The 23134-nt window shown below is 39.9% G+C and overlaps 1 protein-coding gene across 2 annotated transcripts in view; it reads left to right on the top strand.

The window, feature by feature from the left end:
* SGCZ (sarcoglycan zeta) overlaps positions 1 to 23134 on the top strand; it is a 249926-nt gene that overhangs the window by 215264 nt on the left and 11528 nt on the right. For both annotated transcript variants that reach the window (XM_068403800.1, XM_068403799.1), the window contains one exon: positions 20810 to 20933. In XM_068403800.1, the coding sequence (XP_068259901.1) occupies positions 20810 to 20933 (124 nt within the window). The remainder of the gene's footprint in view (positions 1 to 20809; positions 20934 to 23134) is intronic.

Genomic DNA, 23134 nt, shown 5'->3' with positions numbered 1-23134 from the left:
TTGTTAATTAAAATATAAATGATCCAATGTTTTTCATGTTGGAATATGTATTTGTGGTCAAGTAATAAACCTCAGATATCAAGATATGACTACATTTCAATAATCCACTTTTTTTTTTTTTTCCAAAAAAGATGCTGGAAAACTTTTCATAACCTTGGATAGGTAAAACAATTCACTACTGAATTTAAAAAGTGGAATTCTGACCACCTTGATTGCTGGGAATGAAGCTGAACAATAACATTTGGACTAAGATTTCGGATTTTGATACCCACAAGGCTCATAGTTTTTACCCCAAAAGTCCTGGGATTTTAGCTCAATCTATTCTGGACAGGGAGCCGAAATAAAAGTCAGTTTCATATCAGCTTCACATATCTAAACTTTGCCTCAGCCACTCTTTTTCTATAGCCAAATTTTGAGGACTACAGACACAGAAAGTTCTGTAATATTTGCTATTAAAAATGTGTTGTGTAAAAATAAAATTCAGTTGAGATTTAAAATAATTCCTTCCTGTGTGCCCAACCACTTTGGTCACATCTTTCTCCTCTCTTACATTTTCAAATAATAGCTAGCAAGGTTTTGCTTTCAGAAAATGTTTTTCTACAATCCTTTGTGAAAGCTGGTTAGCCCTTTTGTGTCAAATCTCAAAAACTAATTAAATCTGGCTTTCATTAGCTGGGATAAGCGGCATAGAAGAATCATGCCTTAGAAACAGAAAAATGAATTATATCTTAATAATTTAATCTTCATATTTCTCTCACTACTTTTTCTCACAGGAACACAGTTGGGAAAACTAAACTGCCAATGTAATAGGTCCCCAAATATTGGTTTTAGGCTAATAGTGCATTAAACCATGGTGCCCTAATAGGTAATATCCATGCAGAAAAGAGGCAGACAGTAGTTAAATGCAGATAGCTTTGCCCTCAATAACCTCCTTAATAAGGGGTAAATTAATTTTTTGTTGTTCTCTGGGGATAACTGCAAGATCAGATTTAATAGGTTTTTTCTCTTCTGTGTCAAGCCTCACATACCATTGACTATCAGCTAATCCTGCAAGCTAATGCTGGACATAATGAGATGAAAATTGATCGAGCAGCAAGGAACCACCCAAGCTAGTAGGATCATACTTTACCTCTGATAAGAATTAAAAATGCACAGATCTTGCGTGAGGGGTTTGTTTCACTCAGCGTTGCCTGATGGTTTGTAAGAGCATCTAAGGGGTGGTTTACTAAAAGTGCAAAAAATCTATTCTATAAAAGCCTGGAGCCAGAAAAGGCATCAGAAAGAAGTTTTGACATTAACTTGTTAATCGTCTGAGAAGGCTAAAAATAACAAAAGCACTGGGAATGTGTTCATCTATTTTACCCAGAAATCAAATAAAAAACCAAACCTCATCAAAAGGGAGAAGATGCAGTAGAGTAAAAAGAAACACAACAGCTTCCTTCCTATGCTGTTTTAATTATGTCAGGTTCTAGTTACTTTCTCAGTATTCTTTTTTTTAATCAAGTGGAAGTATTTACTATTTATGTTTTCAGAATTTGTGTTTGATGTTTAAATAGTTATTTCAGTGTTTGGGCAAGTGTATTGACAGAAACTTGTCTGCTTAGTCTTATCCCTAGCTGTTGAAAATATGATTTTGTTTTAACATACATGTTCATAAAAAAATAGAGATGGGTATAGTAAAAATTTGAAAAACTGTGAAAAGTCAAGCTTTTTTTCACATCTATATATGCTAATACATATATATATATATGTCACGGTTTAAAGCTGGGCCAGCTATTAACCAGGTGGCAGATGCTCTCTGTTAACCCTCTCCCCCCCCAAGGGAAAGGGAAAGGGAAAAGGGAGAGAGACTTATGGGTTGGAAAGTTAAAACAGTTTTAATAAACTATAATAATGAAAAAGAGTATAATAACAATAATAATAGAAATAATCAAATATATACAAATATATACAAAACCAAGACTGAGAGCTTGGAAATCCTCCTCAGGCAGAGTTGCTCCCCCCAGCACGGGCAGAGGGGAAAATGCAATAGCTCCCTGCCATCACACCTGCAGACTTTTAACTGGAAACTGGCAAAGCTGGTACCAATCAGTGGGAGGCAGGAGGGCCCCTCCCTCCTGGGCCCCACCTCCAGGAGGCAGTGGGTTAGTGATAAATAGGAAAGTGAGAATGACATGTATGGGATGGAATACCTCGTTGGTCAATCTTGGGTCACCTGCCCTGTCTGCTCCTCCCTGCAGGTGTGACCCCCCTTCGGCTCTTCACTCATAAGCAGTGAGGAATTTAGCAGTGACCTTGGTTTCTCTAAGACTAATTGGCCTGGTTTGGGCCAAACCAGGACATTCCACCCCTTATTCCATACCATTCACGTCATACTCAGATCACCACTACCTTTTCATTTTCAAATATATATACACATATCACTAGTTTATGATTAATCTCTATACAAAAAGTTCATTAAGTTCATTTGGTTCAGGATTGTGGGTTTCCATCTGGCTAGCAGTCTCTCAGCAGTCTCTCTGGCTAGCAGTCTCTCTTTTGTCATGGTTGGTGCCCACGGGTTGCAGGTTAAAGATGTCAGACTCGAGGAGGTTACTGGACGCCACTTGATGAAGCTAGCTCCGGTCTCATCACCACTGTCTTAACCTGAAAGACACTTATGCAGCAACAACATACAGTTCAGAATTAAGTAGTCTCACCCAGAATCAGATCACCTTCAGGGACACATCAGACTTCACCATCTTGCAACATCACCCACCAAGTACATCCAGGTCCCTGAGCAAAAGCAATCCCACGAATGGGTTTACCTTTGCCCGTTGCAGGAAGAACCCAGACAGTTTTTCCCAACAGATTCCTTTCATGCACCACAGGGACTTTATCTCCTTCTACTGTATGTAGAAGGTCTGACTGAGCAGGGCCAGCTCGATTGATAGATCCCCTGGTGTTAACTAACCAGGTAGCTTGTGCCAGATGTTTATCCCAGTTTTTAAAGGTTCCACCCCCCATTGCTTTCAGGGTAGTTTTTAACAGCCCATTATACCGTTCAATTTTCCCAGAGGCTGGTGCATGATAGGGGATGTGATATACCCATTCGATGCCATGCTCTTTGGCCCAGTTGTCTATGAGACTGTTTTTGAAATGAGTCCCATTGTCCGACTCAATTGTATGGGACTCCATACAGCAGCTTTCCACTTCCGATGCTTTCCTACAAGACGGCAGGATCCATCGGTGAACAGGGCATACTGCTTCTCATCCTCTGGTAATTCATTATATGGTGGGGCTTCTTCAGCACGTGTCACCTCCTTTTCTGGTGGCATTCCGAAGTCTTTGCCTTCTGGCCAGTCCATGATCACTTCTAAGATTCCTGGGCGATTAGGGTTTCCTATTCGAGCCCTCTGCGTAATTAATGCAATCCATTTACTCCATGTAGCATCAGTTGCATGATGGGTAGTGGGAACCTTACCCTTGAACATCCAGCCTAGTACTGGTAATCGAGGTGCCAGGAGAAGTTGTGCTTCAGTACCAATTACCTCTGAAGCAGCTCTAACTGCTTCATATGCTGCCAGTATCTCTTTTTCAGTTGGGGTGTAATTGGCCTCGGAGCCCTTGTATCCTCTACTCCAAAATCCTAGGGGTCGACCTCGAGTCTCCCCTGGTACTTTCTGCCAGAGGCTCCAGGTAGGACCATTGTCCCCAGCTGCAGTGTAGAGCACATTTTTAACATCTTGTCCCGTACGGACTGGTCCAAGGGCTACTGCATGCACAATCTCTTGTTTAATCTGTTCAAAAGCCTGTCGTTGTTCAGGGCCCCACTGAAAATCATTCTTCTTTCTGGTCACTTGATAAAGAGGGCGTACAATCTGGCTGTAATCTGGAATATGCATTCTCCAGAAACCCACAACGCCTAAGAAGCTTGTGTTTCCTTTTTGTTAGTTGGTGCGGACATAGCTGTTATTTTGTTGATCACCTCTATCGGGATCTGGCGACGCCCATCTTGCCATTTAATCCCTAAAAACTGGATCTCCCGGGCAGGTCCCTTGACCTTGCCCCTTTTTATGGCAAAACCAGCTTTCAGAAGAATTTGGATTATTTTCTCCCCTTTGTCAAAAACTTCTGCTGCTGTATCACCCCATACAATGATGTCATCAATGTATTGCAAATGTTCTGGAGCTCCACCCTTTTCTAGTGCAGTCTGGATCAGTCCATGGCAAGTAGTAGGACTGTGTTTCCACCCCTGGGCAGTCCGTTCCAGGTATACTGGATACCTCTCCAGGTAAAAGCAAACTGTGGCCTGCACTTTGGTGCCAAGGGAATAGAGAAAAATGCATTAGCAAATGTCTATGGTGGCGTACCACTTGGCTGCCTTTGACTCCAGTTCGTATTGAATTCTAGCATGTCTGGCACAGCAGCACTCAGAGGTGGCGTAACTTCATTTAGGCCACGATTAGTCCACAGTTAATCTCCATTCTCCATCAGACTTCGCACTGGCCATATAGGACTATTAAAGGGGTGAGCGAGTCTTAGCAATCCACTCCTTTGATTTTCTAATTGTCTAATCAGTTTATGAATGGGGATCAGGGAGTCTCGATTGGTGCCGATATTGTCGTCGGTGCACCTTGGTAGTAGCAATTGGCACCCAACGTGGGGCTCGAGAGAAGCTCCAACAGGTTGCTCTGATAAGTTGAATCCTGGCTCTGGTGGGAGGAGACCCAGAGAGCTCAGCTGAGAGAATATCAGATTTCTTCCTTTGAGATTTACGAGGGGTTGGAAAGTTAAAACAGATAGTGAAGATGGTGATGTCATTTTTGAATGCTGTGTTATCTCATCTTTTTATGGATACATAGAGAAGAAAGCCAGTAATAAAAGGTTATAATTACTATGCAGATAGGACACAGTAGGAGCAAAATGTAGCTAGGTATGGCTCTTAAACTGAAAGAATAATTTGCTTTAGTGTTCAGTGACAATGATTATATTTGACACTGGAGAAGGGAAAAGGCTCTAGTAGGAACTGAGATACAAAGGAAAAAAGTATTGCTATCACAATAAATAGCAAAATTCATTGAGTTTCATGTGGTTAATATAGGGTGCTGGGTAATCTCTATCCCTGATCTGTGGCTGAACTAGATGTGAAAATAAGGTCAAATAGCCAAAATTTATAATAAAGCTTTCAAACTGGAAAACAGACACTGGGGGACTGATGGTTTGACAAAAGTAGCACTTCTAGTGAAATGGATGGAAGTATGTTAAACCCTTTAATCTGAATTCAGTGGGATGAAATAGAAGGTGGGTAGATTGTGTCAATCCAAAGAAATATTTTTCCATTGATACATGATCTTCTAGAAAAGAGAAAATAGGTAGATCTCTCATCTGGAGTTTACTAAGTAAAGTATTTCATATAGTGCTATATCTAATGAGAAACAAAAAGGCAAGACAGAGGAGTGTATTTAAAGAAATTTTAAGTGGTATATACCAAGCATGTATTGTTCAAATCCCTCCTTCAACCTGGAGGGAAATTGCAAGGAGAGTTTATTCAGGACTGATCTTATTTCCAGTTTTAAGAACTCTTTGTGCTAGAAGGAGGAACACGGGTTTGAAAGCACTGGCAATCAAATATCTTGAGCACTAGAATAAGAATATTGCAAAACTCAACAGTATGATTGTGAATATAGGATGAAATATTAGATAGAAGTTAGCATTCTGTCTCTCAGATGCCAGAGGTTCTGGAATAGCCTTTCAAAAGGAACAATGGGGTCAAATAAAATTCTTTATTATCAGTGGCTGGATTATGTTTGCTTTACGATTATGCCATGCCATGGTTTCAGGAGCACACAGATGGGCTCCAAGCATAGCTGTCTAGGCTAACAGGGTTATGAGTAAATATAATACTCTATGAATCCTATCTCAAAACCCGTATAAAGCTTGGAGCAATAGAAAGCATGGAGCAATAGAAAGCATTTGCACAGTGGTGAGTTAATGAAAGACAAGGCAACTTTACACTCTGCAGATTAGTGAAGGCAACTGAGGATCTTTCTTTACAGGAAGCCCGCTCAGGTCTAACAGCAGCTGTGTTCAGCAGAGGTGTTCAGAGTCCCAGACAGAGATGCTCAGGGTTTCACTAGTGCTCTGCTGCATGTTCTCTGCTCCAGCAAGGCTTGTTACATCTGAGGTTGCCCCAAGGGCTGTCACACCACTTCCAGACCCAAGCTGCTGCTGCGTTTTCAAGAAATTCTAGTTCCACGTAGTTCCAGCCTAGAACTAGACATGAAAGCACATGCTTTATTCAAGTATTTCATTTTCACAGATATTCTGGGTAGAATTTTTTTTAATGGAAATTGGACAACAGTCCTCAATGCCTAGGGGCTAATGTTAGTGACACCAAAACTCATTTCTGAAATGCTTTGGACTCTAAAACAAATACAGTCTTGTTCCACTATACCTGCATATTCCTTTTTGCTGGAGTTTTTCTAATGAAATGTGATTCAATATACTACTTATAGTCCATAAAACTTGTACTATACATCAGTAAGGCAAAGTAATGCTGCTGTAACATCCATAACATTTTCATTTCCTGTCTTATGATTTTAAGTGAATAGGCTTACTACTGCAATAATAAAAATTGCTATTTATTTTTTTTTCATTTGAGCAACATTTAATTTCCTTATTCTTTCCTTATACTAAATTTCTCTGCAGAGATTTTTTCACTCTAGTTGTTCTTTTTCCGCTTCCCAGGAGTATCTCCATTTTCTATGCCACTCTTTAGCCACTTTCCCAAGAAAACAAGGCTTCTTACTTTTGCTGTCTGTCTGTCTATTCTCTCCCCTCATCTCCCTCATAATTTGTGAAGCAGCTCAGCAGTTTCATCCATATTTGATAGAAAGACAAAAGGTCTTTAAGTTTCTGTGTGTTTTCTTTAAAACAGTGCCTGATTAGAGATGCTAACAGAAATCAGCTAGTATTTACCCTCAACTTCTGACATAGCTTGCTTCATGGTCAGGTCGTGGTTATAGTACAGGGAGGACATGGTGTTTCTAGCAGTGTTGTGGTTGTGAGTCCAGAGCATATGGTTTGGGTTCTTATCCATGTTGGAGCCAGATGAAGGATCTGAAGCTCATACAGGCTGGGTATAAGAAAGAGGAGGTTTAGAGGATGGGGAGTTGCATGGTGGATAGTTACAGGGAGTACATGAGTTTATAAAACTATTAGTTCCACAGTCCACCAAACAGGTCCTATTGCTTATTCTGTAATTATACAGAGAACTCCAGAGGCAGACTAAGCAGTAGAGAAGAATGAATGATTTTACATGTCTTATCCTGCAATTTTCATTCTACCCTCAGTTGATTTTCAAGATAGAATTCACTGCCAATAAAAAAGAAAAAAGCTATTTGGCTTCTTCATAGTCTGCCACTTTTTTGTATTGCAGAAGGTAAAAAATCTCTTTCTAGTTCGTTCTGAAATGGTGCTTGCCCTAAAAAAGTGACTGAAAGTAAACTTACCAAACCTTTTCTGATTTTTTTTTTTCTTGGATGGGCTGTTTTCTTCTTGGACTGTTTAGATACCAAGCTCTCTGCTATGGTTGATCTGCAGACCTGTCAAAGGAATTTCAGTAGAATAATTTTCCACAAGTTTCCTCAAGATGTGGATCAAAACCATGTCGCAGTTTATCTCGGCTAAAATATAGCCATTTATATCAGCTTAAGGCCCTTTAGGGAAACAATATTGAAAATATCATTAAAAGATTACAGGTGGTCTGGACTGTCACTTCCTAATCACAGGAAGCTAATGGTTTTCAAAACTGAGAAGATTTTATGTTAACCAATTCTCGTGTGTTTGCAGTTCTTCAAAGAGCCCAGTTTGGCTCTTCAGCCTCCACCATGCATTTTATGTTCAGATCTTACTCTTGACAGCCACTTGAGCTTTCTATTTTAAAATATATTCTGAAAGACAACTCAGGTAATGGAGCTATTTCTGGAAAGAAAATAAACTTGATGTAAGGATGTTTAGCGGAGTGGCAGGGCATGTGTAGAAGGGGCTTCAGGTGAGAACAAAAGGAAGGAAGATTATGGGAAGGGGATTGTGTGGGGTGGAATAGAGGTAGGTCTAAGATGTCAGGGCTATGAGGAATACTTTTCCCATACCTTTCCTTAAGGGGCTATTTTGGATTGTCTTATATGCAGATCTTTGTCTCACAGCCTGAAAGTTTAGACTTTCAAATATGTTGTGGTATTTCTCTAAGAAATGAAAGCTCACATTCTAAACCTTACATTTCTACTAATTTTCTTGATTTTCAGAGATTTTAGTTTTAGTGAACTTTACATTCTAGAATGCATGATTTTTTACTACCTGAGATTCCAGTTAGGTTTTTGGTTTGTTATGTTCTTAATATTATTTCTGATTTTGATAGTTTCCCTGTCTTTACCTATTCTGGCTATACCCTCACCTGCTCTAAGAAACAACCATGCATTAAGTTGTCTTTAACGTTCCTCACATCACCAGCTTATTCTGTCAAGCTCTTGCTTTAAATCCATTCTGTGATTCTGTAAACATTTGCTCTCTCTGGCACTCCTCACCTTTCCTTGATGCTTCTTCACTTTTTCTAGTCCTTTAATAACATAACTGAAAAACTCTTCAATGACATTTTATTCCTTACTTTTCCTCCTCAGTAACTAATATTTTGTATATTCTCAGAAGAGATCCTTTATTTCCCTATGTGAGGAAATTGTTTTTCTGATTTATCATCTATGTCAAATAACATTCAAATATTCCGTTGTTTCAAGTGTCACTATGATAATGCAGACTTACTGAACTGAAACCAGTGGCATGTACAGGGCAATTAGAACTCAGATTTTGAGCCTGGTGAGGTGATTTCTGGGTAATGAGAATTTCAGGAGTTATAATAAGGGCATGCTGACATATGTCAAAGTCAGTGACATGCAGATCATGGACGTAGCATGAAATGCTATACTGAATGCCATTCTATTGTTCTGATTTAAGTCAAGAAAGTTTCCTCTTTATTTAAGTTTATTGTTGATGAGTTGCAAAGTTAGATACTGGGGAAAAAAAAAGTCATGTTAATATTTACTGGTTTAGGCCATTACTTATTCCATAAAACGTTTCTTTAACTTTCTCTTACTCAAGGCTCGTGTTGTGAAGTTACAAAATAGAGAGCCAAATTGTGCACTTATATGTTGGGTTCCCACATAAATTGAAGAGAGCTTCACATGAACATACGGAATTTTGCTTCTTCATAAAGGATAGCTGATGATCAGGGAACAATATTAAGGATTCATGAGGCCTGCACATTTACCCTTGCATTTCAATAAAAAAAATTATTTCATCCTGAAAATGTAAGCATTTGGTTAAAAACATTGGAATACAACAAGCTTCAGGAAAAATAACTATTCTGTCAATGATTCATATACATCTTGCAGAGGTGCATGTTTTGATACATCTCAATATACAAAGAAGAGATTTTTAGTCACTTTTATATATATGTTTAAAAGTGCATGTATAATCTTGTAAATAGTATAAGTAATGAGATTGAAATGAGTGAATGGTAATTTTATTTTCATAGCAGTCCCACTGTGATGTCAAATGCAGCTAATCAAGAATCCTCTGGATATCTTAAAAAAAGGCTGCTTGTTTTTTTTGTCACAATGATCATAAAAGTCCCTGGTTATTCTCTATGGATACTACTGGAGTTTGCAGCCTGTCTCCAGTAAATGGACTGAATGGAAACCCTAATTTTATCTACCACCATCAGTGTTCAGTGGACTCCTTTAAGGACTCTTGGTCTCACTGGAGGACTCTTAAAATCAGTTTCCTTGAGCATCAGGGCAGCCAGCCATTCTTTTCATAATCATAGAAAGGGAAAGGATACATATATTTAAAATCAAGGTTTCTGGAAAACAACATTTTCAAAATTATTTTTTAAACAAATTCTTCGTTCTAATTTGGAACAAAATTGTTTCACTTGTGGAAGAGGAAGGCCCTGCGTGCTATGGGTTTTTGGGGTTGGGAGTGCTTGTTTACAAGGAAGAAGTAGGAAGAGGCATAAAGAGAGGCTTGGCACATCCATTTGCTTTCCTTTTTCCTCTTTGTGTATCTTACCTCTCTGCAGCCCCAGTCTGCCACAACTCTTTACCTACAGGCAGCAAGATCAGTGTCACTATTATTTTAGTCTATAGAAATCTAAAGAAAGTTTACTAAGTCAATGAGTAGATTTTCCGTTGCTTTTACATTTCAAAACTTTTTTTTTAATTATAGGATTCCTATGGTAAGTGAAAAAAAGCCACAACAACGTATGTTAGTGTCCTCGTTTGGCCCAAACCAGGCCAATTAGTCTTAGAGAAACCAAGGTCACTGCTAAATTCCTCACTGCTTATGAGTGAAGAGCCGAAGGGGGCTCGCACCTGCAGGGAGGAGCAGACAGGGCAGGTGACCCAAGATTGGCCAACGAGGTATTCCATCCCATACATGTCATTCTCACTTTCCTATTTATCACTAACCCACTGCCTCCTGGAGGTGGGGCCCAGGAGGGAGGGGCCCTCCTGTTTCCCACTGATTGGTACCAGCTTTGCCAATTCTCCAGTTAAAAGCCTGCAGGTGTGCTGGGTGGAGCTACTGCATTTTCCCCTCTGCCCGTGCTGGGGGGAGCAACTCTGCCTGAGGAGGATTTCCAAGCTCTCAGTCTTGGTTTTGTATATATTTGTATATATTTGATTATTTCTATTATTATTGTTATTATACTCTTTTTCATTATTATAGTTTATTAAAACTGTTTTAACTTTCCAACCCATAAGTCTCTCTCCCTTTTCCCTTTCCCTTTCCCTTAGGGGGGGGAGAGGGTTAACAGAGAGCATCTGCCACCTGGTTAATAGCTGGCCCAGCTTTAAACTGTGACAGAGTTAATTGGTGCCCAACGTGGGGCTCGAGAGAAGCTCCAACAGGTTGCTCTGATAAATTGAATCCTGGCTCTGGTGGGAGGAGATACTCTCTCAACTGAGCTCTCTGTATCAGATTTCTTCCTTTGAGATTTACGAGGGGTTGGAAAGTTAAAACAGATAGTGAAGATGGTGATGTCATTTTTGAATGCTGTGTTATCTCATCTTTTTATGGAGTTTCTTTCACAGTTGAGTATTGTAATGATGCCTTACCTGCCGTGGGCACTGTGTTATTGCTTGCTTCTTATGAATGTTTACATGCAGTTTAGCAGTGGGCGCTGGTCGAAATGTATTGTTTTTGTATGGGGTTTGATACTGATTTATGCTGTGATAAACTGGGCAGTTAATATTCCGATCTCTTATCTCTATGACACAATGATGGGCAGCTTTAATCGCGAATCAGTAGCAGCGACTTCATCTGCACGCTCCAGGCGTCCTTTAGCTGATTCTGTTAATGATTACACTTCCAGTTTTACTTCGGGAAATAGTACCTTCTCCTTTTCTGCCAAGCTGATTCCACTAGATTTTGCGAAATTAGGATGGTGCTGTCTAGGTGGCATGTTTTTATTTTTGGTTGTCCTGAATGTGTTTCTGATGTGGGATAAGATTAAATATCGGTGCAGGGACAGTTGTAGGTGTTATGCAGCCACCTCAGATCCTACAGTGTGTACTGCCGCTACAGCCACTAAACCCACTGAAACCTTGGCAGCCTGTACCACAGCTGCTACACCCCGCAAGATGTCCACTGCAGCTACTCAGACTCTCAGCACTCCCATGACAGCCACTGCATCTACTCAGACCCCAGCATCTATTGAATCTGTACCAATTGCTCCTGTAACCAGGAAGAAATACCAAAAGAAATCAGCTCATGAAGAGAAGGATGATGACTCAGAGCCTTCTAAGACAGAGCCATCATATGACCCAGGTGAGGGCCCTTCTCAGGCAGAGTTAGGGCCTGACACAGATGGGGGTTTCCTCGATCGTCCTTTTAAAGCAGACCCATCACAGAAGAAAGGTCCTTCTAAAGCAGAACTATCACAAGAAGAGGACTCGGACGTAGAGATAACCTACCACTCCTTATCCCTGAAGGACCTGAGAAATATAAGGAAAGACTTCAGCCGTTATGACGGTGAACCTCTTATTACCTGGTTGCTCCGATGCTGGGATAATGGGGCAGACAGCATGCAATTAGATGGCAGAGAAGCCAGACAGCTGGGATCCCTGTCCAGAGATGGTGGTATTGATAAGGCGCTCGCAAGAAAGTCAGACACTATCAGTCTCTGGAGGCGACTCTTGTCAGCTGTAAAGAGCAGGTATCCCTATAAAGATGATGTTATGAGCCACCTAAGCAAATGGACCACTATAGAAAAAGGTATTAACTACCTTAGAGAACTAGCGGTGCAAGAGATCATTTATAGACACCCACGGGACATTGTAGATCCTGTAGATCCTGATGAAGTGGAATGCAACCGATCCATGTTCCAGAAGGTTGTGAAGAATGCTCCACCGACATATACCCATACATTGTCAATACTAGTATGGGGAGAAGATGCTATGGCACGATCTAGTGTGGGCGAAATGGCTAACTGTATGCGACAGTATGAAGATAGTATTTCTTCCCCACTGCAGGCACGCATCTCGGCTGTGGAAAAACTGACTAAGGAAAACAAGGACTCATTTAAACAACTGTCAGACAAACTGTCCAGGATAGAGAATAAACTTGACTCTCTACCTACACAGGCGCGCATTGCAGCTGTTAGGAGAAAACGCCCTCCTACAGGACCAGCTCAAAGGAAATGGAACACATCACGAGGTATCCTGTGGTTTGCCCTGCATGGTTATGGGGAGGACATGAGCAGATGGCATGGACAACCTACCAGTACCCTACAGGCACGAGTACGTGAGTTGCAAGCTAAAAGAAATACCAGAGAGAATTTTTCTAGAAGGATGGCTGCTCCAGTTACCAGTGAGCAGGACCCCAGTCAGGGTAGATGGGCCTCAAATCCCTTTTTCCCAAGTGTGAATAGGAGAAATGAAGGTCCAGTCCCTGTGAGCAGCAGGAATCCATTTCTTAATTAGGGGGGCCCTGCCTCCAGCCAGGTGGAGGAGAGGGACAACCGAGTTTATTGGACTGTGTGGATTCGATGGCCTGGCACATTAAAACCACAAAGGTATCGAGCCCTGGTAGACACTGGTGCACAGTGCGCCCTAATGCCATCGGATCATAAAGGGACAGAATCTATCAGTATTTCAGGGGTAACAGGAGGATCTCAAGTGTTATCTGTATTGGAGGCCGAAGTGAGCCTAACTGAAAATGAATGGAAAAAGCACCCCATTGTGACTGGCCCAGATGCTCCGTGCATCCTTGGCATAGACTACCTCAAGAGAGGGTATTTTAAGGACCCAAAAGGGTATAGATGGGCCTTTGGTATAGCAGCTGTAGAGACTGAGGACATTAAACAGCTGTCTACCTTGCCTGGCCTCTCAGAAGATCCTTCTGTTGTGGGGTTGCTGAAAGTTGAAGAACAACAGGTGCCAATTGCTACTACCAAGGTGCACCGACGACAATATCGCACCAATCGAGACTCCCTGATCCCCATTCATAAACTGATTAGACAATTAGAAAATCAAGGAGTGATTGGCAAGACTTGCTCACCCTTTAATAGTCCTATATGGCCAGTGCGAAAGTCTGATGGAGAATGGAGATTAACTGTGGACTATCGTGGCCTAAATGAAGTTACGCCACCTCTGAGTGCTGCTGTGCCAGACATGCTAGAACTTCAATACGAACTGGAGTCAAAGGCAGCCAAGTGGTACGCCACCATAGACATTGCTAATGCATTTTTCTCTATTCCCTTGGCACCAAAGTGCAGGCCACAGTTTGCTTTTACCTGGAGAGGTATCCAGTATACCTGGAACCGACTGCCCCAGGGGTGGAAACACAGTCCTACTACTTGCCATGGACTGATCCAGACTGCACTAGAAAAGGGTGGAGCTCCAGAACATTTGCAATACATTGATGACATCATTGTATGGGGTGATACAGCAGCAGAAGTTTTTGACAAAGGGGAGAAAATAATCCAAATTCTTCTGAAAGCTGGTTTTGCCATAAAAAGGGGCAAGGTCAAGGGACCTGCCCGGGAGATCCAGTTTTTAGGGATTAAATGGCAAGATGGGCGTCGCCAGATCCCGATAGAGGTGATCAACAAAATAACAGCTATGTCCGCACCAACTAACAAAAAGGAAACACAAGCCTTCTTAGGCGTTGTGGGTTTCTGGAGAATGCATATTCCAGATTACAGCCAGATTGTACGCCCTCTTTATCAAGTGACCAGAAAGAAGAATGATTTTCAGTGGGGCCCTGAACAACGACAGGCTTTTGAACAGATTAAACAAGAGATTGTGCATGCAGTAGCCCTTGGACCAGTCCGTACGGGACAAGATGTTAAAAATGTGCTCTACACTGCAGCTGGGGACAATGGTCCTACCTGGAGCCTCTGGCAGAAAGTACCAGGGGAGACTCGAGGTCGACCCCTAGGATTTTGGAGTAGAGGATACAAGGGCTCCGAGGCCAATTACACCCCAACTGAAAAAGAGATACTGGCAGCATATGAAGCAGTTAGAGCTGCTTCAGAGGTAATTGGTACTGAAGCACAACTTCTCCTGGCACCTCGATTACCAGTACTAGGCTGGATGTTCAAGGGTAAGGTTCCCACTACCCATCATGCAACTGATGCTACATGGAGTAAATGGATTGCATTAATTACGCAGAGGGCTCGAATAGGAAACCCTAATCGCCCAGGAATCTTAGAATTGATCATGGACTGGCCAGAAGGCAAAGACTTCGGAATGCCACCAGAAAAGGAGGTGACACGTGCTGAAGAAGCCCCACCATATAATGAATTACCAGAGGATGAGAAGCAGTATGCCCTGTTCACCGATGGATCCTGCCGTCTTGTAGGAAAGCATCGGAAGTGGAAAGCTGCTGTATGGAGTCCCATACGACGAGTCACAGAAGCCACAGAAGGACAAGGTGAATCAAGTCAATTCGCAGAGGTAAAAGCCATCCAGCTGGCTTTAGGCATTGCTGAACGAGAAAAGTGGCCAAGGCTGTATCTTTATACTGACTCATGGATGGTAGCAAATGCCTTGTGGGGGTGGTTAAAGCAGTGGAAGCGAAGCAACTGGCAGCGCAAAGGTAAGCCTATTTGGGCTGCTGAACTGCGGCAAGATATTGCTGCTCGGCTAGAGAAACTAGTCGTGAAGGTACGTCATGTAGATGCTCACGTACCTAAGAGTCGGGCAACTGAGGAACATCGAAACAACCAACAAGCGGATCAAGCTGCTAAAGTGTTCCAAATAGATTTGGACTGGGAACATAAAGGTGAACTATTTTTAGCTCGGTGGGCTCATGACACTTCAGGTCATCAAGGGAGAGATGCAACATACAGATGGGCTCGTGACCGAGGGGTGGACTTAACCATGGACTCTATTGCACAGGTTATCCATGATTGTGAAACATGCGCCGCGATTAAGCAAGCCAAACGGTTAAAACCTTTGTGGTATGGGGGGCGGTGGTTGAAATATAAATATGGGGAGGCCTGGCAAATTGACTATATCACACTCCCTCAAACCCGCCAGGGTAAACGCTATGTGCTTACCATGGTGGAGGCGACCACCGGATGGTTGGAAACATACTCTGTGCCCCATGCCACTGCCCGGAACACTATTCTGGGCCTTGAAAAGCAAATCTTGTGGCGACACGGCACGCCAGAGAGAATTGAGTCGGACAATGGGACTCATTTCAAAAACAGTCTCATAGATAACTGGGCCAAAGAGCATGGCATCGAATGGGTATATCACATCCCCTATCATGCACCAGCCTCTGGGAAAACTGAACAGTATAATGGGCTGTTAAAAACTACCCTGAAAGCAATGGGGGGTGGAACCTTTAAAAACTGGGATAAACATCTGGCACAAGCTACCTGGTTAGTTAACACCAGGGGATCTATCAATCGAGCTGGCCCTGCTCAGTCAGACCTTCTACATACAGTAGAAGGAGATAAAGTCCCTGTGGTGCATGAAAGGAATCTGTTGGGAAAAACTGTCTGGGTTCTTCCTGCAACGGGCAAAGGTAAACCCATTCGTGGGATTGCTTTTGCTCAGGGACCTGGATGTACTTGGTGGGTGATGTTGCAAGATGGTGAAGTCTGATGTGTCCCTGAAGGTGATCTGATTCTGGGTGAGACTACTTAATTCTGAACTGTATGTTGTTGCTGCATAAGTGTCTTTCAGGTTAAGACAGTGGTGATGAGACCGGAGCTAGCTTCATCAAGTGGCGTCCAGTAACCTCCTCGAGTCTGACATCTTTAACCTGCAACCCGTGGGCACCAACCATGACAAAAGAGAGACTGCTAGCCAGAGAGACTGCTGAGAGACTGCTAGCCAGATGGAAACCCACAATCCTGAACCAAATGAACTTAATGAACTTTTTGTATAGAGATGAATCATAAACTAGTGATATGTGTATATATATTTGAAAATGAAAAGGTAGTGGTGATCTGAGTATGACGTGAATGGTATGGAATAAGGGGTGGAATGTCCTGGTTTGGCCCAAACCAGGCCAATTAGTCTTAGAGAAACCAAGGTCACTGCTAAATTCCTCACTGCTTATGAGTGAAGAGCCGAAGGGGGCTCGCACCTGCAGGGAGGAGCAGACAGGGCAGGTGACCCAAGATTGACCAACGAGGTATTCCATCCCATACATGTCATTCTCACTTTCCTATTTATCACTAACCCACTGCCTCCTGGAGGTGGGGCCCAGGAGGGAGGGGCCCTCCTGCCTCCCACTGATTGGTACCAGCTTTGCCAGTTTCCAGTTAAAAGTCTGCAGGTGTGATGGCAGGGAGCTATTGCATTTTCCCCTCTGCCCGTGCTGGGGGGAGCAACTCTGCCTGAGGAGGATTTCCAAGCTCTCAGTCTTGGTTTTGTATATATTTGTATATATTTGATTATTTCTATTATTATTGTTATTATACTCTTTTTCATTATTATAGTTTATTAAAACTGTTTTAACTTTCCAACCCATAAGTCTCTCTCCCTTTTCCCTTTCCCTTTCCCTTGGGGGGGGAGAGGGTTAACAGAGAGCATCTGCCACCTGGTTAATAGCTGGCCCAGCTTTAAACCGTGACAGTTGGCAAGACCATCATATATAAAAGTTAAATACTTGGAAGAAATGAAGTATTTCTTGACCCCCAGGTGTAAAGATGCCAGTAAAGGGGAAATGAGCACCTACTTTATATGTGTGATCTCTAGTCGACAGCATATTTTTTAATCCCCTGTTTTGAATACAAATCCAAATTGGTAGAGTTTCGTATCAGTTGTTTTACTAAGTACCATGGATTGAATCCACTGCTTAAATAGACACAGAGCAAATAAATTATTCACATCTGCACATCTTCTATTTCCTTCTATTTTAAGAAATACCTTCTGCTAGCCAACAGAGCAAAATTAACATAGATAGATTATATCCCATGTGAGTATGAAAGATATGCAAGATATGTAAATCTAAAATATTTCTTAAAACCCAAAATGCAACCTTTTCGTTCATTTTTTAAATTATTTTTCTCTAATACAATCTAGGTCAGCTTGTAAACAGAAAAGATCAAATTAAAAATAAATGTTTCTGCATTTCTGATGAGAAATATTTTAATACCTTCAAAGGAACATATTCAAGATACTTGAAAAGTTTCCTCTTTTTAGCAGTAATTCTTTAATTAATTCATCTCAAATTCATATAGCTTTGATCCTCTGAAATTTATCTTTTCTCACAAATTAACCATTGATAATTAAAAAGAAAAGAGCCCTTCTCTGCTCTTGATAGATCATCTGTCTGCATCACATATAGCGAATGGACAGATTATATTATTTAAAAACCTCTCTTTAAAAGCCTCTTTGTCTTTCCTACTGTGTTGTAGTTTCTGTCTAATAATAGGAGTAGTTACCTTCTCCATCATGGCTGTTTGTTGTTTGGGAAAGAAAAATTAAATTATATGAATAGGATTCACTCATAGATGTAAATGCCACTGTGACAGGCCATCATTAAATCTGAAAGGAAAGCTAGTTCTTGATATGCTATTGTAATAATGCACTTCTTGGAGGGATGAGTGTTACAATGTGGAGTGTTACAATAAGTTTATAGTAGAGATTAAAGCTTTCAGAAATATGACCAAAAAATATTACAAAGCAGCTGCATATCAAACATAATTTATCTCAAACCATTGAGGAAATAATCTCTTTGTGTGTATAGACTTTTGCATTTCCAGTAGCATGCTGCAGATTTTGCAGCTAAGTCACTTTTCAGATGTAGGACATCTGAAGAATAACAAGAAAAGTACATTAGTAACTGTAAAACAGATTTAGGCATTGAATTTTACTAATAGATGGGTGGTGTTTTAAAAACTATTCTGCTGACCATCAGCCATTCATTGACATTTCTATTGTCTGAATAAGAAATTTCTTCTCCACAGCGTGTAGAAGGCTGATATTAACAGCTTCTCAAGTTCAAAAGTTAATTACCCAAACGTTGTCATTTTAGACAAACTGGAAGTTATTTATTGAATGTAATTCATGAAAAACAGTGATGAAACTAGACAAAACAACTCTGAGCTATACACTGTCATGTATTTTGGAAAATGCAAAGTTTATTCTTCAAACAAAACCATAGTTTCTTGAAAGATATTCCTAAATAGATTTTTATTATCCACCTGCTGAAAAATTTCAGTCAGGTCTGAGAGTGATTTTGATGTTATGAAAACAGAAATACTTGTGACTTTGCTAATACCCATCAGTTCAATGCAGTAAGTGTAATGAAGAGCACTTTTGTCTTCATGATTATGAAATGGCAGCTGAAACCACTGAGAAGTGTTATTATTCCTGGAAAGTAGGTTATAAATCGTAGAAAATATGCTGCTGAACAATAGAGAATGGAAGTGTCCAGTCATTTAACATTTATACAATTCAGTTTCCTTTTCAATTCAAGGTAAAACCTCATAAAGTCAACAGTACTTTCGAAACTTAGTTTCTAAACTTTATAGTTTATATGGTTTCTAAACGGTTTTGGAAGCTCTTTTCCTGCTGTTTTATAGCCATCAGAAGTTCACACACCACCACCTGAAAAACAGTGATGTATATGATTAAATGATTCATGATATTTAGGTTCTTCCCTGGTACAAAGAACTGCAGAACCGTCTATTAACTTCTCCTTACAGTGTCAAAAAAATGAAAGAAAATAGTTTAGCACTAACAGAAATACAGATTTTTCTACTGCTTCTGTCTATATGTATCTCATGTACAATTTTTTTTTCTATAGATATGTACAAATAGTGTATTTCTCTATCTGCACACTTTCTTTTAATAGTTTTATTTGTGTTGCCAAGTAATTGCTTTCCTTTTTTTTCCCTTTCCCCATTGAGTGTCAGTGACATGTAACAAACATAAATATTTCACAGACACCATCTTAGTGATTTACTTTGCATGCAAATGTGGTATTTTGGTTTCAAAATTATAATCTATCGCTATTCAGTACACTTAAAAAAATCAATAGTTGAAATACACTGAAATTCTCTTGTTCCGTTGCTTAACAGATCTTTCATTTGGCTTTTCTGTAGCAAATTCTTTGTCAAACTATTCTTTCCTTTATACATCTTGTACCTCATTATATTTTTGGATGGATGTGACCTAACACTCAAAATACAATTTGTTGAAGAGGGAAGTACAATGTTTTCTTCAAGCTACTCATTCTAGACATTTCTATCATTAATATATTTCATCTTACAAAAAGCTTTTGTTCAGGTAAAGTGGAACTGTGTTCTGTCATTGTATTATTGGGATATAAATAGATTAAAAGATTTGTCTCCCTCTTAACAGGGCTATGCAATAAGTCTACAGCTGAAGACAACCGGAATCCAAATTTTTGTTTCCTAGTTCAATAGAGTTTTCATCCTATCATCTTTCCTATTCAGTGTGCGAGCAGGACTTCTACAAAATCCTTGCATTAGTACTTCCCTTTCAAGAGAAACCTGTACAATACTGTGAGATAACATAGCTAAGAAAGTATCATAGTTCTGCATTAAGGTTGATGGAGGCTCTTGAGTATAGGTTAGAGAGAAATGGAAAGACTGACAGTAGAAGAACAAAAGTTGCTTTGAGGAAAGATACCAACACCCAGTGATACGCATCTTAACCCTATTATGACAGGGTGAAAGAGCATAAAGAGTATTTTGCAGAACAGAAAATGCATGCAAAAAACCCAGAATAATAGAGACATAACAGGTTTTCTTTTCATGTCTTCTACATACATAATGCTGCTACACCCACCCAAAATATCAATTAGCCTGTGAAGGCAAATTCATTCCAATCAGTTTTACATCATTATTTAAAACTTTTAAGTATTTTGTTTTCTTATTATTTAGTTGAGCATTTGTCATCATCACTAAGCAGACTTTAGTTATTAACCTGTCATTACAGAAGCACTCATGGAGATGTATGGGTTCTTAAGTACCTATATTTCAGTATTAGTACAGTCAAGTACGTTAGGTACTAATGCCGGGAAGCATCACTAAACAGACAAGTTTCTATCAGTATATGCTTAAATGCTGTCTTAAATAGGAATAATTTAAACATATACTTAATTTTTTTCTTTTTCCAAGCCATAAAGAGTAGTAAGAGAATCACAGGTATATCTCATTTTTACTTCTTTACCATTCAAAATACATTTGTACCTACACGCATTGTGGGGTTTGGGGCTGGGTGGTTTTTGGTGGTTTGATTCAGTGAATTTTTTCTCAGTGATTGTTTTTGTTTTTCAGACTTGAATCTCCAACTAGATCTTTGGTGATGGAAGCACCCAGGGGAGTGCAAGTCAGTGCAGCTGCAGGAGACTTAAAGGCTACCTGTAGGAAAGAACTGCACTTACAGTCCACGGAAGGGGAGGTAAGTTCAGCCGGCAAAGAAATGTTCTACAGCTCTTCCCAGTGTAATGCAAACAGTGTGAGGATAGTTTATTCAGCAGCAAGGCAAACATCACAAGAAGTGTTCTACATTTGCCTACGTTAAAGTAATTTTGGTTTAGCTTACTCAATTATTAATACTTATTTGCTTTTTGGAAATACTCAAATTACTAAGTTTCATTCATACTGAAAAAAAAAGTTAGTTAAATGAATATAGAGAAGAATTATTTTTAATCTGAGTCAAGATAAAACTACCCGGTCCTTCAGCATATCCGTGGGACAGAGACAGCTAAGTGATAGTGGTAAAAAATTACTTTAGATGAATCTGGCAAACTAAGAGAGAGAAGTTCAGATTAATTTGGATTAATGCCTCATTAAACCATGATGAAGAGGTTTAACAAATTTGCTTTACATGTGGTTTATTTCCTTGTACTGTTACTATCTCTGTAAGAGAGACAGAGTACTTCAATGGTGTATTCACTGTTTCATCAGTGTATTGTTTCAGTGATCAGCTTGACATAAAAAGATTTTGTTATAGGCTTCATGTGTAAACCTGTGCAAACTCATGAAAACTATTTTAAATTGGGTCATCGGTTTGGTTGGCAATCCATGTATTGCAGAAACACATGAAAGATTACTGGTATGAGAGTCCTTTCATCTTCAATCCTTAAAATCATATAACATTAAAAAAAATTTATGCAAGGGTATCAAAGACTCTCAGATTTCTGTTAGGCACTTTGGAGAAATGGATAGATTTTCAAATTGTTCTCAGTGGGACTTGCCAGATTACAGCATTTTTGGAAAACCAGTTGTTTAATGTAAATATCTAATTGGGAATGGAGCTCTTTAGAAGTTTTTTGCCTTCTGTGTTTGTATTTTATATTTTCTACCAAATGTTCCCAGATACTTTACAAACTATCTAAATAAGCAACAACAAACAAAACCAGCATTCACATCTGTGACAGATAATCCCCTGCAATGCACACTCTTTGCATTACAATGCAGACAGGAATATTTTTTGCCAATATACTGCATCAAAAGCTCACTTTGATAACATTTTTCTATTGATGCAAATATCTGTCCTGCATAATTAAAGCACAATATTTTCCCAATTCAGAGCCTCAAATATTTATATACCACATGCGCCATCTTATTTCTGAGTTTCTCCAAAAGGCAGCTCTTCCCACAATCTCTCATCTTTACTTACCACCTCTATAAATATGAACTCTTTGTTACTGTTTCCCAAAGTTGCCAAGTTAGCAGTAAGGACAATTTAATCCTCTTTTAATAGTAAAAATCATCCTCCCTCACCCTTGTCCTTTCTGTGGGTTTTTTAATTGCAAGGGCTACAGCTTCTTGTAACCTTTCCTGCTTCCCCTCCACAAATCCCTGCCTGGCCCAATCTAGTATGTTTCCTACAATTATTAACATAAATTTTTCACCTAGAATTTATTTATTTGTTCTTTCCCTTCATGATATTGCCAGAGGAAAAAAGTAATACTCAAAGGAAAAAGAAAAAAAAAAAAAACAACAAACAAACCAACAGGTTGTTACCTTTCCTCAATCCCCTGTGATCCCGGAAGCAATGATTGTATCTATAATATCTTGGTTTAGTATCGTGCAACTCTGTGGTGCTTTGTACAAATATTTAATCTGTGGATTCATCAGGCATTTTTGTCTATATCAACACTGAGTTTATTGCATGACTTCTAATTTTTCTTAATTATTTACTACAACTTATTGAAAAAGTAGTTTTGGAAATAATGTCCTATGACCTCAGTTGGACTTTGAGAATGGTAACCCAAGAAAAGTTATGACTATATTATGTCTGATTCAGAATTGAAATTCAATTCAGTATTGAATGCTTTGTAGGAAAAAAAAGTCAGTGTAAAGCAGACTTTGCTGAACTTCGTATTAAAAATCATTATATTCTTCTACGTGGTAAGTAAGAATTTGCACATCTGTGATTTCCCACGTAGATGTTAGATTGATAGTTATCAGAAAACAAGCTACCAACCTTTCCCCACTGTTTCCCAAGGAGCTGTTCTGTAAACATACATCTGACCAAGTTCAAAGTGTCTAATTATCTCTCGAATACTTGCAATTCCAGCAAGATCTGTAAAGAACTGTACCCTAAATCCACAGAGAAATTCCATCCTGAGGTCTGACCCATGCCTTTATAGT

The sequence above is a fragment of the Nyctibius grandis genome, chromosome 6 (assembly GCF_013368605.1).
Source record: "Nyctibius grandis isolate bNycGra1 chromosome 6, bNycGra1.pri, whole genome shotgun sequence".
Taxonomy (NCBI): domain Eukaryota; kingdom Metazoa; phylum Chordata; class Aves; order Nyctibiiformes; family Nyctibiidae; genus Nyctibius; species Nyctibius grandis.
This window is presented reverse-complemented; position numbering and strand designations above follow the sequence as displayed.